This window comes from Hippoglossus hippoglossus, chromosome 20 (genome assembly GCF_009819705.1).
Source record: "Hippoglossus hippoglossus isolate fHipHip1 chromosome 20, fHipHip1.pri, whole genome shotgun sequence".
NCBI classification, from domain to species: Eukaryota; Metazoa; Chordata; class Actinopteri; order Pleuronectiformes; family Pleuronectidae; genus Hippoglossus; species Hippoglossus hippoglossus.
The window spans coordinates 17,924,512-17,944,833 of NC_047170.1; the positions used below are offsets into that span (position 1 = coordinate 17,924,512).

At 44.3% G+C, this 20,322-nt stretch overlaps 1 protein-coding gene across 1 annotated transcript in view; it reads right to left on the reverse strand.

The window, feature by feature from the left end:
• Positions 1-900: 900 nt before the first annotated feature.
• LOC117754039 (cadherin-12-like) overlaps positions 901-20,322 on the reverse strand; it is an 86,649-nt gene continuing 67,227 nt past the window's right edge. Inside the window, exons 7-12 of the mRNA XM_034572676.1 lie at positions 19,460-19,713; positions 14,268-14,404; positions 10,763-10,884; positions 7,204-7,324; positions 5,210-5,461; positions 901-2,299 (exon numbers count right to left, since the gene is read on the reverse strand). Coding sequence (XP_034428567.1) covers positions 1,788-2,299; positions 5,210-5,461; positions 7,204-7,324; positions 10,763-10,884; positions 14,268-14,404; positions 19,460-19,713 — 1,398 coding nt within the window. The 3' untranslated portion in view covers positions 901-1,787. The remainder of the gene's footprint in view (positions 2,300-5,209; positions 5,462-7,203; positions 7,325-10,762; positions 10,885-14,267; positions 14,405-19,459; positions 19,714-20,322) is intronic.

A 20,322-nucleotide genomic window follows, 5' to 3' on the forward strand; every position in this document is an offset into this window, starting at 1 on the left:
GACTGTGGAAATTGGGCACATTCTGGTTCCTTACCGGAGCCTCAGTGTGACTTTGCAGAAACAATTTTGGCAGAATCTGGAAACACTTTCTCTCCGAGCCTTTTATTTGTTGATTTGCTGAGGATCCTCTCCCCGTCAGGCCGGTCGCTCCGAGCACTTGGTGGGATTTGGTTGGAAGAAAGTGAGGTAAACAGTGTGTGATTCGATGGGAGATAGTTTTATATGAATTCTACTTCGTCTACCTATTAACTTTTGTAGGTCTGGAGCTGTATGACCCAAATTAAAGCAGTACAACTTTGAAGAAGATGATAATCACACTCAGTAGAGGGCTTAACTCTGCCAAGGCCAAAGGCTGCACCAAATTTCACAAACGTATAAACATCAATCCTCTAAATACGCCGGATTTTATTCAGTTTTTATCAAGAATCATGAATTTATTCCCTGGTAAATATGAATATGTAGAAAAACATCACATCTCTTGACCCACATCTGCACCAAATTTTAATGAATTCTTCCTTGACTCATACTGCATCTTCCCCTGATGTGTTGTGGAAATCGCCCCCCGGTACTTTTGTATAATCTTGTTTAAATACAAACAAACAAACCGACAATTAAACGGGCAGGGCTGAAAACAAGGGGGGGGGGGGGAAGTGTCCAAACTCAGGGAGTTGACAAATGCTTTTCTTCCATTCCAAGGATCCCACAGGTGGAATCTTCTCAGACCAACGTATCTCAGGGTTTATTGTGCACAGGTGACGAAGCTAACATGCTAGAGCTGCAGACAGTTAACGATGCAACAGTAACGATGAGACGAGCTGGTGAGACAACTGGAATCGTCAAAGTCTGGCCTCTGAACTGGGACGCAGCCATAATGTGAATCATGTGAATCCAGAACCCGCATTTTGTCCAAGTGTGGTTTATTTAAGAAAACAGTGTTTTATTACACGACTGAACTGCAGTATTTAGCCCTAATTAGTCTTTTTACATCTCTAGTACAAGTCTATTCACATGACCCACCTATAACAGAAACATACATTTTCATGTGGGCCTTGATTAATTACAAAATTACTCGAGTGTCTCCAAAAATAAAAAATACAGATTGATGACTGAGAGATAAATAGATAAATACACACACACAAAAAAAAAAAAATCGAATCAAACTCAATCGGCCAATATATAAATAGAACAATAAATAACATTCAAAACATCTTTGGCCAAACTCAGGCCACTTCATCGCCCCCCCCGCCCCCCCATGGGGTTGACATTGGTATTGGTAATGCCCGGGCCAGTCACAGCACAGAACTGTCTGCTGAATCAATCAGCTTCATAACCTATGGGGGGTTTCTAAGGAGCAACACTGGATATGTGGCATGAAATAGCAAGTGAAAGGACAATTATATTGAGGCACTTATAAGGATGTTGTAGGAAATGACAACATTTCCGTGTGTATGCGTTTCCCCCCCCCCCCCCCCGAAGAGGAAACCAGGTGTAAGACAAGAAACAGCGTTCGAGAGAGAGAGAGATGATGGAACGTTTGTTTTGCTCGTCTGCGTCGTTCCCTCGTTTTTTTTTGTTTTTTTTTTACAATTTTGGGACTGAGCATGTTAAATAAAAACAGAAAACAGTGAGCTGGAAAAAATATGAAAACAGATAACATGGGAGGAAAACAATGCTGAAACCTCTGTGTGTGTGTGTGTGTGTGTGTGTGTGTGTGTGTGTGTGTGTGTGCGTGTGTTTAACCAAAAGAACCGTCGTTACATATTTGCTCTTAAAGTCTGTGGATAGCATCAGTGAGTGTTCTCTGTGGTTGTTGAGTCCGACTGAGTTTCTGACTGTTCCCCAAATATCCCCGCCAATGTCTTGAAGCGGGGCCCCCAGTCGTTGAGGTAATCGTAGTCCTCCTCGAGGTCCACGGCGAGGGACTCGATGGAGCTGAGCGACTCGGCCACCGAGCCGCCGCCCTCGTAAGCGTACGTGGCCAGGGAGTCGTACGGGGGAGCCGAGTTGTCCATGTCGTGCTCCGTCAGACGCTGGTTGATGAAATCTCGGATGTCGGCGCTGTCCTGAGAGACGGGCGGCCGGGGATCTCGCTTCAGCTCGGGTTTGACGTCCCTGCGGAACAGGTTCTCTTTGACGACCTTGGGATTGCGAAGCGTTCCCATGTCGAAGGCGTGCGTGTCCTCCTCGCCGCCTCCTTCGTCGTCATAGTGGATGACGTTATCGCGGATGTCCTCTTTGGATGACATGAGAGTTTCCTTTTTCTTCTGCCGCCTCAGGCCCACGTAGAGGACCACGATCACTGGGGGAACAAATCGAGAGAATTAAGAGATAGATCCACTGTTGAAAGTCACTGCAGACACAACCTGTGAGGAGGGAAGACGTTGTGGTGAATTGAAGCTCAGAAGACGTCGAGATTTTTAGGTTAGAACGAGATTTTGTTCGATTTCAGATGATTTTAGCCTTTGGAGCAAAGTTTGCCACTTGTGGTTTATGTGTGAAACGTCTTATCACGTGTTGGACTGATTGCCCTGAAACTCTGTACAGATGTTCACGCCTCCCTCAGGCTGATGTGTAAACACTCTGGTCATCCCTCAACATTTAATCATTGGGTCAGAATAAATTACGTTTGCAGTACTTTAGCGTACAACGACATAAACCAATCACATTCCCATCAGCCTCAGCTGCACCTTGTTAAAACCCAATTAGCAAACGTTAACGAAGATGGTGAACGTGTTGAATATCAGCATGTTTACATTTTCAATGTGGTTGTTGGTAAGTAAGTTAGCACGCTGGTGTTAGCAATTAGCTCAAAGCAACAACTGTATCTGTGCCTACAGCCTCACATAGAGACACTGTCAGGGCTCGTGCGTCCTCTTGACCACGACCTGATGTGGTCTGATACTGAGACGCGTTCAGGATGAGGGTTGTGTGTTCAGCGCTGATCTGAACACTCAGGACGGATGTTGATACAAGGTCCGAGTCCTGTTTCCACATCTAGATTACATCACATTAACTCAGTGATATAGGCCTGATAGACACAGTCAAATAAAGTCTGTTGAAACAATAGTTCTGCAGTTTGCAACCTAGATACCTGAAATAGAAAAATAAACAGTAGGTTTAATTGCTTTGATGGCACAATGCAAATAATGTGCAGTGGCAGCAATACACACACACACACACACACACAAACACACACACACACACACACACACACACACACACACACACACACACACACACACACACACACACACAGCACACAGGAGCTGTAACCACCGCTGGGGGGTGAATTCTTACCACTGAGAATATACCCAAAGCAACAGTTTACTGCTTTAGCACGCAGCCCTTCAGGGGTTGCGTGAGGTTCTGCATATTTTTGGGCACCGCAGCTCCACTGTGTGATTTCCAACACATAATGTAACAATAAATTCCCCTCCTCTCCCTTTCTCCTGTCAGTGCAATCTGTCTCCCTCCGTCTATCTCCCCTGCGCCTCTCTCCCTGTCTCCTCGGTGAGAAATGCTGTAAAATATGTGTTTTTCCCCTCTGGGTTTTTAATATACGGTTACACGGAGGAGGAAGAGCAATGGCCGGGATAAAACTAGAGTCATTCAAATGAAAGAGTCCAATAAATACATTCAGACGCAGAAAAATAACTCTTGAGCAGGTACTTTCATCCTCCCTTCTTTCCGTCACTCCATCCTTCACTCTGATTGTATCTACCTGTGTAGGGGTAGTGTGCCAGCTCCCCCCAGTGGCTTCCACGCAGACTTCACCAGCACCGACTGGAGGTCACAGTGGCTGAACGCAGCTCGTCAGCACCCAGGCCACATCAGTATGAAAGGAACACGCCGAGCAGATGAAAGTCTCTGCGACGCTCTGTTTAATTTACCTCGTCGTTTGTGTGCGCACAGGAGAACGACGACAACTGGGTCATCCTGACAAATCCTGCACAGGAACTAAGTGGCTCTATGCAAATGTTCTCCGTGTGAGTCCTGGTTCTCGGGGGCCGCTTCCCTTCCCGGGGACAGCGTGTCGGTTTGGCGCCGCAGCCTCAACCCTTGGGTGCTTTGAAAACATCCCTTGAAGTGAAAACACAGACACAGACTGTGTGCCTTTCTGTTCCCTCTCGTGAAACACAATGGAACAGAAGCTGATATTTCACATGAATGTGAACGGAAAGAGGATTAATGCTGAAGCACAGTCGCAATTGCATGGATGAGTCTTTTTAAGCCATATATTAGCGACACAGAGCAAAGTAATTACAGCTCAATTCAAAGGTCACGGCCACCCTTGACTTCCACTGTAAAATGAGAACTTCTTTAACAACCGACCATCCCACATTCATAATTTGGAAAATTATGCCATAAACCTACATTTACTTCTTCCCCGCTATGCAGATGAGCTTGGACATTAATGGCGGGGAATTAAAGAGGAGTTTTACAACTATGACCTTGTGGGAAATGCACAGTAAATGCCTGGGAAGCCGCCACAGGGCAGAAAAATTGGATTTAGTTTATGGAGCCAAGCGACCCTCCCTCAAATTTCAAATGTCTCACTGAATGACCAAAATCATATGGGCTCAGTAATTAATTGTGGACACTCCCAGGGAGATGCCAGCCAACACGGCTACTGAGCTCAGTAGGTGTGGATTCAGGTTCTGCCAGAAAGGGCAACACATTTGAAGCATGACTAAATGAAAATACATCTGCAATTTAAATACTAACAGCTTTTTGGGGGGAATTGAGCTCAATGATTTTACAATAAATTTTAAATTTCACATTTTAAAGCTAATCAACATTTTAAAAGCTGCACCGAGGACTAATCTTCTTATTCCAGAAAGCTCTGTTTGTATGTGGCTCCGATCATTTTATCAGCCTGACACTTGGCATGTGTATTGTTACTGGCCCGAGGAAGTGCACTGTCAAATATTGTGCGATTTGGACACATGATACCTTCAATATTAATCAACAGGTGCAGAGCTCTGTAGAATTGACAAGTGAAGTTGTCGACACAGCAACAACTTATCGTCTGAGTTCTGCGTCCTGAGTTGAGCTTCACTGAACTTTGAATACTTTTGAAAAAGAGGAGAATGCACAATACAGTCCTGGAAATTAAAATATATTATTTTAATTCGGGAGCTATAGGGTTCTCTGTGTGCTGTGGTACTAAACGGAGGATGTTTACAAGCCAGGAGGCGACAGGTCTCACCTAACAGGATGATGATACAAAGAAGGATGGCAATCAGAGCGCCGGTGCTGAGACCCACGGGCAGGAAGATGGCCTCTGCGCTGCAGGTCAACAGGGATCCATCAGATTCGCACCCACACACGCGGATGGTCAGGGTGCCTGTGCTGCTCTTGGGTGGGTAGCCATTATCTTCAATCAGCACGGGAAGGAAATAGATCTCCTGTAAACGCCGTCTAAAGCCGTTCCGCTTCGTTACGATTCCAGCCGTGTTATCTGGAGGAAGGAGAAGGGGGAGAAGGTTTTTCTTAGAAACGAATGCAGTGTTAGATTAAACGAATCTTGCAGATTTGTGAGCAGAGGCCTAAAGTGCTGCGGCAAGCGCTTATCCCTTGATCTGTGCAGGTTAGAGGGTGATCGGACCAAAGCAACAGAAACTTCTCCGCCCTGCATCACCTCACATCAGTCGGAAAATCCCCCGAGCTACATTACAAGTCCGTAGGTCCAAGTACGAGAAAAAGATAAAACTTTTAAAATGTCTGATGACTCTTTATGTTTGATACGAGACGTGCTTCTCTGAATGAGATGAGGAGCTGCAACATATCAAAGCCTCGGCTTATCAAAGCTCTCGCCACTTTTACACCACTTATTTCAAACGCTGATAGAGCCGAATCACACGCAGAACATTATTCTCTGAAACACTGCAAAGCCTTTTCCATCTGCGTGCGCGGTGAGAACTACTTATGTTGTTATTCCGCTATCTGCTCGTGCAGGCGGCATCGCTCCGGAGAAACAGCAGTTTAGCAATGACGGATAATAGATAAACACACACACACACACACACACAAAGGGAAGAAGTTGGGGAGACAGCCTAAGGTGAGTGGATGGCGAGTGGAATAGAGGTCGACAATGCATACGAGAGAGAGAGGGAACGTGTCAGGTTGAACCTGCCGGGTTCTGCCGGCTACAGTGAGACTGTCTGACCCCTGTCAAGCCGAGTTTGTTCCACTGACGAAACCTGGCACATTCTCCTGACAGGAGGTCAGGCGTTTTAGTACACCTTGCATGTTGTGCACAACTGCGATTTTTCTTTTTGCTTGTGCTTCCCGCTCCCTCTCTTGCCGAACCTGTCCGCAAGTGCCCGTGGAGTTTGTATTTCCTGTCCCTGCCGATCACATCTCGCTCTGTATCTGCAGAATGTACTCGCAGTGCCCCCCCGGCAGTCAGGGAACCGCAAGACACTGTGTCCAAGAGGTAAAAGTGGATCAGAGGGTCGGGCCGCGGCCTGTCAGGGACGGCGAACGCATTCGTTTCCCAGGCCTCATCCCGCCACGTCTCACTTTTCATTACCCATCTCCCTGGTTAGACTTCAAAGGGTTTGGCTGGTGCACACCGCAGAGTTCCATAAAAACCATAAAAACCGCTGCATGTGTCAGAGATATTTTTGGAAGTGAAGCTGAAACATGCCACTCTTGTTGCTCAGGTAACAAGCTGTTGATGATCGTTACTGTCGGCTGATAGATGGTGAACAATTTTTACATATATATAATGATTATTAGCAAGAAACTAACTTTTTATATAGTGATACTTCAATTTTATGATAAATTATTTTAAAACACACATCGTAGTCACACATTAAACAAATTTTCCGACTTCTTCATGACATCACTTATCATTTTACATCTTATGATGAGGAATAATTACCTGATTAATAACATTTGTAGATTACGCATTGGTATTTGTGAACATATCGTGGAAAACGTGTTTTTTGGACCATATTCCTCTCGCCCTGGACCTTTTGAATCAGCTCCAACAGCTACAAAGTTTGTATTCCCAGCATGCACGGCTCCACCAGCGTGCAAGTTCAGATTTTGAATGCTGACAGTCATATTGTTTCAATTGTTTAAGCCATGAAGCTACATGAACTGTCACAGGCGGAATCTTCAACTCTCTACTTTACTGTGTCACTCTTCACTGATTCTCCACCTCAGCTGTCGTCAGATTGAGAGAAAACTTACTTCCAAAGTCTCGGATGGTGAAATTCTTGTTGCTTTTGAAATCTTCCTTTGGCGATTTGAAGGAGAAATGTTGTCCAGACGGCGGGAGGTCCTGGTCTTTTGCACCAAAGGTTTGAATCACCTGTTGAAATAAGAATGAGACAAAAATTAGATTTTAAATTGGCCCTTGTCACACTTGTGGTCCTGTCTCTACGTTAGAAGCAGACGTGAAACCTCTTCCTCTAGTGAGAACATTTTGTTTTAAGTAGGTTTTGCATTAACGTACAATAACATTGCTGCAGGTCAGTTTGTTCCTGAAGAAAATGTGAAATAGTTTCAACACAGACCATGAGTTATAAACTAGTCCTGACCCGACTGCATGTCAGAGCTGTCGGTGTGGAAACGAGGCCGTGAACTCTTCTCTCTCTGTATCTCTGGATACAGTCACTTGATTGATAACTTGTTGAAATCTCTGGATGAACTCGACTCCCAGTGTGATGGATTAAATTCATCTCAAGCTGATGGAGCTTGTTCGGGAGTTGAGAACAGAAAAACAGTTGTTTCTATTTGACGTCTGCTCTAAGCCGCAGAACGACCCACAACAACAGAAGAAAGAGACGAGATTTGATTAATCCGACAACAAACTGGATCTGTGTGTGAAAATGGGTTTATTGAAACAACACCCGGCCGACTTCACACCAACTTCCCTGTGCTCGGCGCAGACTGCTGATTCAGCCGCCTCTGCACCAGACTGCTGACGGCCTTTTATACTTTCTTCTTTTTCCCCAAAGGTTCTTTGAGCTTTTTCTGGATCTGCCTCTCCTGCCCAGCTGTGCCGCCCGTCTGCTCTTCACCTCTCGCTCGGCTTGACCTCCTGCAGACCTGATCCCCCCCCTGCCCGGCCCTCCGGATCCCCCACGTACAAGGGGGCAACTACTCAGCCCTCCCGCCCTGTTCCATTAACCCGACGATGTTGCTCCGTGCCTCGCTCACCTCTCTGTATTTGAATAAAATTCCCTGAAGAGGAGTGAACGTGACACCAGGTGAGATGAGTGTTTGTTGTTCTCCCCGCGGCAGATGTGCACTTCACACCATTGATTTCCTGCAACGAAATTAGCTTTGTGATGAATAAATCTAGAGCAACAATTACGCTTCCATGTAATCTGTCAAACCTGTTTTTTTTAGTAAATCAATTCTGTTAGAAATAAATAAACTAAAGCCCGTCGGACTTTACCGCAGCCCATATATCAAAATTGCATGTTTGCTGTGTGTCCCAGCGGAAGAGCAGTTAAGTTGCATCCAATAAAACTGCAGTGTCTCAGTCATCATAACCCTGTTTACCAACATACATTTCCTGTTTAATATATTCTAGAATAAACACTGAACCGGTGAATCAAATCTCTTTATATGACACTGGCTCATATTCTAAAACATTACACATTAAGCAGCTTTTAAAACAACAAGAATTGTTGTATTTTTTAATTTCTCTATTAATTATAATCATCTTTTATGTTGAAATGTGGATGTTCCCTCCCCCTTAACGTGTTTCCCATCTCCTCCCATTCACAAGTGGAGCTGCGCCTGCTGCAGCTGCTTATTATCTCCTGCTATTGTGCACGTGAAATGGTTTGAAGCTTCTTCCTCTCTTGCTCTCAGCCGCATTGTAAGTTAAGCTAGATAAGGGCGCCGGCTAAATGGCCTAAATGTAAATGCAATTATTCCAGCATAACAAGCTGATTCAGCTGGTTAGCATTCCAATGTGGCATTTTGAAAAGGCAAAGGAAACACACTAAAGAGCGAAGAGCACATGATAGCACTGCTGGTCCTTAGTGCTGTTTTCTTTGTGGACACTTTTTTCTCATTTCACACTTGACCAGTTGACCTGCCGGGCCGCTAAGTACAGAAAATAAAGTAAAATAAATTATAAAGAAAGGAAATATTCTACTGTATGTCTTTGCCACCGCAGCTTTTTTGTTATAGAACAGTTAAAAAGACTTAAAAGTTATTCAAAACACAGAGTTTATATCCAATATTCAGCAGGAAACGGTTAAAACATGAAGAATTATAAACAGAGTTTGTTGGATTTGTTACAGCTGCAGCTCTTCTGCTTCAGGAAGCAGAGGATCATGGGTAATCTCCGTGTGTCACTGCAGAGGGCGCTGTTGCTCAGTAAAAGTTAGTCCCACACTCTTTCCACATATTTCCACAACAACAGTCAGTTGCATCTTATGTTCATGGATACATATTTGTTTCCTGGGAGCGTGTGCCGCAGCCAGAGCCTCAGAAACCCGGTGGTTTGTGTGTTTTTTCTGCAGCGACAGTGCAGATAACCATTAAGGGAGAAAGGTGAAGGAGTTTTTTTTACAAGAGAGGATCTGCAATTCTTCAACATCCACCAGCTGTGCACAACACCTGGAGGCATCACGCTGTGGAAACACTGCAGGAAAGTGTACACTCAGCACCGGAGGGCAAGAGAGGAGAGAGGAGATAAAAAGCCGGAGATTAGAGTGAGGGAGTAGGAAATAGGACAGAGGATGGAGGAGGGAAGGCGGTGACTTATAAACACGAGACACATATTGTGTGATAGTTACAGCTGATCTCGATGTCAGGTGGTTGTTGTCTGTCACTGATTCTGCCTTTGTCTTTGTGTAATTGTTGTATTTTTCTAAATGAGTTAACAATGTGTATTTTTCTACACGTGGAGAATAGAAGCAGGTAAAACAGCCGAGTGGATTCAAGCCTTCAGCAGCTCATCGATAGAAAATTTGTCTTTGTCCTTCAGCATCAAATTAGCCTCTTCCCCTCTCTTCTAAGAGTCGACCTTGACGGCCGGAAATACGGCAAATTCACAGGAAGACAGTGACGCCTCCAGACGGAGGGCGCCGCCGTCACGGGCGAAGAACACGCCGCGTGTGATGAAGATTCAACAGCGACTTGATTGACTGCCAAAGGAGCTGCTCCCTCGCAACGCTAAGTGCATATAGATGCTAGTTAATGGGCTAATTTACAGGCACAGGTGGTTTACAATGCACACGGGCAAATTCTCCGCCGCATCTCGAATACATCATCGGAAATGTGCTCCAGGTCGCTGATATGCAAAGTGCCGCTGCGCTGTGTGATTGCCTCTCCTGCAGAATCCAACTATATGACACAATCAGTGGGAGATTTAGATTCGTAGCGAGCTGAACGGTTCTCAGCAAAAAACCCTTGAAAAACAAAAAGGTTTTATTCAAGCGACCTTGTGTTAAAACGATGAAAACCGACCCTCTGTGAGGCGTCAATATCAAAACTAATAGTATGTGTTTACATCCGTGATGTGGAGGTTCACAGAGCAGAAAAACATCCCTGACTTTTTATCTCCTCACTCCAAAGAATCAGCTGTTTCCTGCCCAGGTGTAAACAAAGGCTCTTTGCCAGCGTTTACATGAATCAACACCTCTCAGATTCAATTTAACACCTTCCCGTGGTTTTCAACAGGCACCTTGAAGCCATATCAGCTCCACGAGAGGACAAACAACACTCGGATCCACGGGCCGTCAACTCGATGAACAAATCAACACGTGTAAAATGCAAACGTTACCTGTCCCATTTTAGCATTTTCACACACGAAGGTCTCGTAAGGACTGGAGAGTTCAGGCGGGAACTCGTTGATGTCCAAGACGTGGACGGTGACGGCCACTCGACTGGTCAGCACGGGGCTATCTGGAAGGGACACACAGACAAAACAGATTCAGTTCATCACATATTTACATGTTTGGACAGGACAGAGTTTCAGGAATGCTTGTTTCTTAAGTACTAACACCTCATGAGCCAAAGTATAAAGGGTTATCACGGAGTGGTCAAAGCGGCCCTCACGCCCTGGTGTCCAGTCAGAGAGTCCTTCAGCCGCCTGTGAGACGCTCTGGTCAAACACTAGACCTGGATCCTGTCGCTGTGTAAACCGCACCCGGACTCTGCTGTTTTTTACGACGCTTTTCGATTAATGATGAAAAGGAGAATTAAATAAAAACAAACATAAATGCATCCCATGTGTTGCCTACTAATAAAGCAGCCCCCCCCCCCCCACGTTATGGAATATGGCTCCACGGAGAGAATCATTTCTTTTTAAGTTTTTGTTTTTTCTCTGCTTCTGTTATGGGTTTTAGCCATAAGATGTGCAGCCCATATTAATTATAGCGTAAAGGCCCCCTTGAGAGGGACTAGCTTGAATCCAGGGTTATTTTTTACAGTGTTTCCTCACTGCAGGGGCACAGTGGGGAAATGTTCTTTTTATGTGGGAAGCCCGAGTAAAGGTAAACTTTATGGATTCGATGCGGGAATAGGCTTTTCTCTGCAGCATGGGGGCTTTATGTGCACTTATTTGTGTGAGTGCACGGGTGCGTGGGTGCGAAGGTTTGTGTGTACTTGGCTGTTTGAATAGAATGCAGTGGAGGGGAGGCGGGGGGCGGGGGGGGATCTTTGGAGTCGTCTCAAGGGGATTGGAGACGCAGCCACAGCTCAGTTAGTAACCTGTCTCTGACCTTGATGGAGCAGGCAATCTTCTCTCAGAGGTAAAAAATGACACTGAGCATGGGATTTGCTGCTTTGCACAGACTGAACTACTAACACTGATGCTTCGCCAGCGGAAAAACAGATATTTTCTGTCAGCGAGGTCCTGAAGTCTTTGGCCTTTAAAAAAAAAAACCTGCAGCCACTTCAAATCGTCCACATTAATGAAATCTGTTGAAAAAAAAGTCCAGAAGTCCTGGAAACGAAACATTCGTCATCTCCTCCTCGTCTCGTCACGATCAACTGTTGCCTGACTCCCAGTGCATCATGGGTGATATATGTGTCAGCCCACTAGATGGAGCAATGGCCTCGTGGTTATATTCAGATCTGGTGAGCGTGAGCATCTCAGCCCGGTAACACATGCTCTGTTTATTTCACTAAAAGCAGAATCCTGCATTGCTCGCTTGAGCTGTTCAGCCATAAAGTTCTCTGCCTTATTCTGCTTTAATGCTGGATATACATTTCTTTTGATTAAGATGATTTTTAATTAAAAAACCTTACTCGACTATAAAGTCTGCTGCAAAACAGAGATTAGACAGATTCCTTGTGGATGATAATCTGTTGAAAATGCAACTGCGGTCGCACTAAGTAAGAAATAAAAAACTCCCAACGTAAATGTTAAGTGTGAAATTAAATTCAGTTGCTGCGAATAGATGGAAAGTGTGCTTCCTCATCGCCTCCTGCCAAGGTTATTATTGCATTAAATAGATCTTCCTCTTTCTAACCCACCGGTGGGTTTAAATGCCAAAAAAAGCGGGAGCGTTAATCTCGCCCCGGCTCTTATTTAACAAGCCTTCTGCTGTGTACCGTGTCCCAGGAGAGCAGCACACACTGCTCTCATTTTGCTGCATGACTGCGGTGTCTAGCGATGACCGCACAAATCTCCCAGGCTTTGTGTCGGTGAAGAGGCTCCAACTCAGGTGTTGTGCTAATCACGGCGCGGGGGGGGGGGAAGAGGCGGCGTTCATTCAAGGGAAAATGTCATCAGACATCTCGTATTGTTGGATGTTTCCTTCTGGGTCTTTGTGACGGGGGAATAAAAAGGTGTGGGAGGATAAATGTTAAGAGAGAAAAAAGCATCAAGGACAAACGGCAGATGCAGAGACAGGTCAAATACTGAGGTCTGCAATAATTTGTTGTGTATTGAAAACCGCTGCCAACTGGGGCTGCTCCAGACGACGGTGGGAAAGAAACAGCATTTTCTGTGTGTGTGTGCGTGTGTGTGTGTGCGTGCGTGCGTGTGTGTGCGTGACCTCTCTTCATTCAAACAATGCATTATTTGTACGGGCATCTTTGTTTTAGCATTTATTGATGTTCTTCATGGTTCAAAACCCGAATAACAGACAGCGACGATAACAGAATGCATCACAGAGGAGCCATAACAACAATCCAATACTCGGAACACAAAGTTCTGCCAAATCTCACTCAAGGTCAGGAACAGATTTGAACTGAGTAGTTGCGACTCAAACCCTGGAGTCGGGCTTTATCTGCACCAGTGCAACCATTACTTTTTTTAAACACTGTCTATGGATGGGATTTTCTTTCTCTTTTCTGTCGTGGGGAGAAGCAGAAAAGGTTGGTTGAGAGGCTGACTTTGGAAAGAAAGGCGATAAGAATGCGGTGAGGCGTAGGTGTAGGTGTGTGCGAGGGCAACGCTGCTTCCTGCGTCACGTATGATCGGCTGAACATGTAATGCCCTTGTAAAACCGCCTCCTTCTTCCTTTCAGTTTGTCTCCTCCTCACATTCTTTGACACTTGTACACATGAGGCACACAAAGAAACAACACGCACACACACACACACACACACACACACACACACACACACACAGACACATAGAAAACAAAATTAGCATGTCACTGCCATGACCTTGAGGGGAAGTGAGTAACATCAGTTTCCAAGGCGACAATGACTCGAGTTTTAACGGGCTATATTTCACAGTCGATCCTAATGAATATACAGCGTGGGTAATTTTGATTGAGCACCAGCCTGCCTCTGGGATAATGACTTTGACGGTTCTTAGCAGATTTGATGACTTGATGACGATGGATTTGCTTATTTATCCGGAAATTTGCTCCACTTCCTTCATAAAAACATAATTAGCTTGATGACATGTCTTAAAGCCACGGCTCCACATTAGCTCGCTCTTCTCCGTGGCGGGCGCACGACACGCTGCGACGCGGCTGCATCTGCCGGCTGTAAAAACTCTGAAAGGTTCCCGTTTTTACTGCAGTGTAAGTAAAAGTTGACTCTGGCAAGGGGAGCTCCCTCCCAATGCCAATGTCATCAAACGTGTTGAGAAAAGGCAGTTAAAAATGAAAACAGAGTTGGGCGAGTGTGCTCGAGGAGAAAATGTCCCGGAGATACATTCCTCCGGGGGAGTCATCATGGTTTATAGTCGCCTATAAAACCTTTCCAGAAAAATGGGATTGAGTATTGACTTGAGTAAAAGTGTGTTAAATCCTTCACACAGATTATGGCCGGGGAAGGACAGTGACACCTGCATGAATCACGATCAATCCCGATGTCATACTCACTAAGTTTGGTGGCCACGATGGAGATGTTGTGCTGGGCGATGCTCTCTCTGTCAAGCTGCTCATTGGTGGAAATCGTCCCCTCCACTGGATCGATGTCAAAGTAGCTGTCCATGTCGCTCTTCCAGTCGATGGAATACCTGGGGAGAAGAATCTGTTTGTTTAACGGCATTCATATCCAACGTAAACCGGGGAATTTAACCACCGGGATTCCCCCCCACCCCCCCCCCACCCCCCCTGAGCTCATGAATTAGATGTAATATAATGTTGGCACAGCCTTCATTACTCATTCTGAATGGTCATTTCCAGAAAATGTGCTGAGGATCGCATATACATTCCAATCTAGTAATGGGGCACATGTACTTTGGCGATGCTGAGCAAACGCTTTTTCTTGGGAGCATAAATGAATTTTAGGCACTTTTGAAACCATATCAATCTCTCGCGGCCCCGACGAAGAACCAAAGGCTTGAGATGCTCGGCTTGGTGTCTGAGAACAGAGGGTGAGACGTCCTTCTCTGTGAAATGCGTCTCTGGTCTTGCCCACAGTGGCTCTGAATGCAAACTGAGACACAAAAGAGATCTGAAACCAAGCGGCGTGCCACTGACAGCGCCATTCATCACGGCATGCTATTTGAACTTAAAAGGGCGATTTTTCATTAATAATTTTGTTGACATCATCGGTGGCGCTCCCGGAGGAGAAAGGAAGACGTTGTTGTCTTTTATAGAGGTTCACAGGGAAGGTCAGGGGTTGCGGGTTTAGTGCCTTGCTTCTGGAAAATACTTAATTTCTCATGGGCCTGAGGCGCGAGCCTTTCAAATCAAGAACAGACTCCATTCTGCCATTTCTTGTTCTTTCACATTTGATCTTAAAAAGGGCTATTTCTGGTTAATATTTATCACGCTTGTTTTTGAACACTGGAACGGACTCGGGCATTAAGAGGAAGAGGCCTCACGTACGTCCAGACCCCACTTCAGGAGAAATACTTTACCAGCTTTCGTTCCGTCAAATTTTCTGTTTCAATTCAGATTTGTCCACGTCCGCTCTTTAACGCCGTGCAGCGTGCAGCCTTGAAGCGAACATGATCGAGTCAAAATAGTTTAGTGTGAGTCTCTTTGATAAACACTGCAGCCAAACTCCCCATCAAGAGTTCAAGAGATCAATGGCTTGCAATTTTTCCTCGGGGCACAACTCTCGCTTTTTTTTTGTTGTTATTGGAGTGAAGCTGCTACTGATGTACACGTTCACAGTCAGTGTGGCCCGGCCTCTTAACCGGAATATTAAAGGCTGAGTCACAAACAGTGAGTGTGTGGGAATGTTTTTGAAATTTCCCTCTAACAAGACAACAAACCCCAGCGGCTCATTCTGCTCTCGAGCTAAATGTCAAAGGATTTTTATCTACCTAGTAATTCCACAAATGTCTGCATGTGTGTCTGTGTGTGGAATAAATATCTAACAGACCAGTTCTTTTATCGGCTTCACACTCGATACCTTCAATATAAATAGTTGAATAAATTTCCTCGGATAAACTGCAGCAGTGGTCGGCAAATCAACGCCACGTCATTTTGATAATTTGTTGTTTTTGTTGTTTGCCGGTGATGATATCACTTCCTCTACAGCAAGTTGTCTTCAAAGTAAAAGCTCAGCGTTTGTTTGTTGCTGTGATGCTTCATACCGAGCAGGACTACAAAGCTTTTATTTGGAAAAGTTTGAAGATTGTACCGGTTGTTAATCAGACCGGGAAATAGCTGAATGCAATGTTTGAAAAATATATAAACCACACAAAATTCTGATTCATTTTATAAAAACATTGACTTCGGTGCAGATAAACCAGGTAGGATGAACACAAAGTATTCTAACCTCACTCTGCACACAGACAATACAAAGTGACTCTGTGCTGTACAAGTGTTTGAGGTCGACTCACTAATGACAAAGAATAATTCTGCAGCAGCTCGGGAGCATCAGCACAGCACAAGAGAACTGAACATTACAATCAGGTTCACAAAGGACACTGCACTAGTTCAAGTTTCCATGAGAGAGAACAGTGCTCACCAGCAGCTGTGAGAGAGACATCACACATCTATAGGCTCAGGGCTAAAGGCTGCACACATATCAATTAGTGTTATCTCCTGCTTTGGACTACATTGATGTTAATTCAGTCCAGTGACCAAAACGCACAATGCACGAGTTCATTGAAGAGACAGAGACGACACATGTGAGTTTCTTTGCCACAGTTATTGATTTTTTTAGAGTTTAAGGTTCTGCCGCTGAGCCTTTACAGCCCCGGGACATTGTGGCTCTTCAGGGGTTGTTTTTTTTTGCTTCTTCTTCTCGTGATTTGTGATATTACCATTTTTAGACAGAGGCCAAAAGTGCAGTGTTTAAAACTCATTCAAACTCGGGGGAAGCTCTTTAGAAACGTCCAACAATGCAGTATTCATGATGCCCTTTTGTCTCCCCGGAGATAACTCGGCACTATACCGCTAAATAGCAGAATCAGTAGAGTCTAAAGTCTAAAAGCATAATTCCCTATGCATGATGGGTCATTGGGTCTATTGTTCTGGAGTGAAGAATGCACGGCTGCTCTCTGAAGGCACACAAATGAACAATGTCAGCTGTGATATTGATGAATATTTAAAGTGCCGGAGACAAAGTGGGGATCCGCAGAGTGGAGGGCATAAGCTTTTTGTTGAACAAATATCTGCCTTTTTCCATTCTTTTGTTGTCTCCGGAATAAAATATTCATAATGAAACAACTGCGTGCAACAGGTATATCTCTGCCATTTGCGTTGCTTCTCCGGCAATGCATCTTCGAGGAACCATTAGCACAAAGCAATCTGCCCGAGCAACAGCCGCTAATAGATTTTAAAAACAAAAGGCTCCTCATTCATTTTTTAATGCACTTCCTCTGTCTTTTTGGAAAGACAGTCTATTGTTATCTCAGGTTTTATGTCAGGATAGCATGCATGTGTGTGTGTGTTTGTGTGTATTTGTGATGTAACGTGCACGGTAACACACAGAGATTGGAAATGACTCGGCCTGAGTATAAATCAGGTGTTGATCAAAGCGTGTCAGATCTATAATGTGAAGTAATGATGTTTGAATGTCTCACTGGATAAATACCAACTACAGACCGGAGGAGCAGCCCAGTGTGATAGTCTGTTGTTAAACATGTGTGTTATACATCAAGGCAGGGGAGCTGGAGCAAGAGAACACCCAAAGACCCCCCAGCCAAGCCGGGATTCAAACCGAGAACCTTCTTGATGTGAGGCGAACCACTGCATTTCATGTGCAATATAAAAATTAAGAAGTAGAGAAAGAGTGTTTCCCTTAACGTTTACCTCCTTTGCTTCTGTGTGGCTACAAATCTATACCGCTGCTTCCACTTCTTATCAGCTGTCACGCTCTATTTAGATCGTATCTCTACGAAACGATATGGTTTCAATGAGCCAAAAAGGTTTGTGGTGGGCAAAATTAAGGACATTGGGGAAAACAAAAGCATGCGGAGAGCTTCCTGTTCTTAATTTAGTCTATTTCAATCAACAACAAGAAAACTGGACAACAGAACTATGACAAGATCAACAACACTATGACAACACCACAGCCCCTGAGCACAGCGCTGTGTAGTTCCTAATCTAAAGAAGAAGAGGAACTAAAGAATATATAATTATCATCCCAATAAAAGACTGTGTATTAGAACACAATGTAGAAAATAAATCTTAAAAAAGCTTCTAAGACTGAAGCCAAATACAAGACAACCAACCATTTGTTAAAATAATTAAAAGAATGTGTCAAATTTAAGATAGGATGCAGAAATTGATTAAAAATACATATAAACATGAGTGGTTAAGAGGTGACTGGAAGTTTTTAAACTTTATAAAGTTGCTGTTTTAAGGACATCGGCTGAAATAGTAAAAGGTACGTGAATAAAAAAAACATGTCACATGGAAAGTGAACATAAGTTACATCAGCTGCAGCTAAACTACAGTGTGAATGAATTTGAAATGCAGGTTTAATACAGTTTGTATCAGTCATTGTCAAACTGAAGCCAGATAACATCTGCACTCTCATGCAGATTTTTCATTTTCACCGTGAATACATCAGGTGCAGATATGCAAATACAGGACCACTAATAACGTCGGTAATATTCTCTGATGCGCGACGTCACCAACAGCTCCCGACCTGCAAAGACATGACGCCAGCAGGATTCTACATGACAATGTCAAATGTTCTACATAGATTGATTAGTCCTCGAGCTGATGAGTAAAACTGGCAATACTCTCCAGATTAAAGCCACGATGACATTGATGAATGGAGACTGGAGACGTTGATGAATGGATTAGAGTTCTCGAACTTTCAATCACTGGTTTCATTATCGCAGTGCTTTGCTCTTAAGCTCTTTTGTCCTCACGGGAGTAACGAGGGAGATTTGGTTGAATGGTAAAGCCCCTCGAGATGAAGATGTGCACTCAGTTCCAGGCCTACTTCATTTTCCAGAAGTTTTTATTAGCCACTGTGGATTATAGGAAAATGATTTACATAACCCCTGCTTAAATAAACTTGGTTTGACCAACTTTGGATCACACAGACCTGCAGTTTGTCTCTTTCATTTCTATGCTGATCCCTGTGAACCGGACAGGATTTAAGCGGCAACAAGCCCACAACACAATCAGACATTTAAAACCCAGTTGGGATAGTTGGTATAAAGTTTTAGTGGAAGATATACCAAAAATAATTAAATGATTTTACTGGGATTTTCATGTTTGGCTCGTCTGTGAAAGTTCATAATGAGAACGGACTTTAAAAAATCCACTGAAACCGCCGATGAATCTTTGAAGATTGAAAATGAATGAAATATGTTTTCCAGCCAAAAGAGATGATTTTGATGTGTTTCTGCTCCTCGTCAAGCTTTTTAAAAAAATGTTAACTGTTTTAAACTTTGAAAGGAGATTTAGTTTTCTGCTGAATATAAACTTCATGTTAAAAATCAAACCTTTGCTCCTGTGGTTTAATAAAACCAACGTAACCTAAGCAATTTCACATTCAACAAAAAAGATTTATGATTATTCTTCTCATGTATAAGACGCAGAAAACCTGACTGAATGCTTTTAGAACAGGTGTGTGTGTGTGTGTGTGTGTGTGTGTGTGTGTGTGTGTGTGTGCAGTGATTATTTCAGAGAGGAGAGTTTAACTTTACCTGACTGGACTGCTGCTGGCATCTAAATCCTGCGCCGTCACCGCTCCAATGATGGTGCCTGCGGGTGTGTCCTCATGCACATCCATCACATATGAAGGCTTATTGAACACCGGGGGCTCATCCACATCCAAAACGTTAATCTTCACGGTTGCTGTGTCTTTGAAGGCCCCAAAGCTCTGGAATCGCGGATCCAGATGAGCATTGGTGGCATCTACTTTAAAGGTGTACGCCTTCTTGCTTTCATAGTCCAGGGGCTGCAGAGAAACAACAGACAGGAGTACAGTTAAAGTTTGTTTCACGCCGACAGTTTATTCCTCGAAATCATAATTGTGTCACAGCCTAGAACGTGTCAGCACTCCCGCCGTAATTCACTTCCTCTGAAGTGCTCATGCCGTACCAGCGAAGAGCTCTTGAGGAAACACTGTAACTGAATAAGAGCATCGGTGTTGACAGCAGTTTGCCCTGGGTTCACTTTTGTTATTCTAGCATTTGCAGGGATGAGTAACTGCGATCAGGTGTCAGCCTCGGCGTATCCGACGAATTCCAGGATTTGGGTGATTTCCAATGTTTACGTTCTTGCACAAAAAGGCTTTCAAATCACATTGTTCTCAGCTGAGTGAAGAGCAGAAACAAAGAGGAGGAGCAGACACGTGGGAGAACAACCTGAGATGTGACATCACCGGTGATTACTGTTGTGTAAACGGAAGTGAACAGCAGAGCGGTGCCTGTTGCATGAGAGACTCCCGGTAGGTCCTGACCAGGTTAATGTTGTAACCCCGACACAGTGAGAAAGTCAAGCCGGTGCTTACGTGGTTCAGCAGAACTTCACCTCCGTACAAGAGTTCTTCAGACAACAGCTCAGG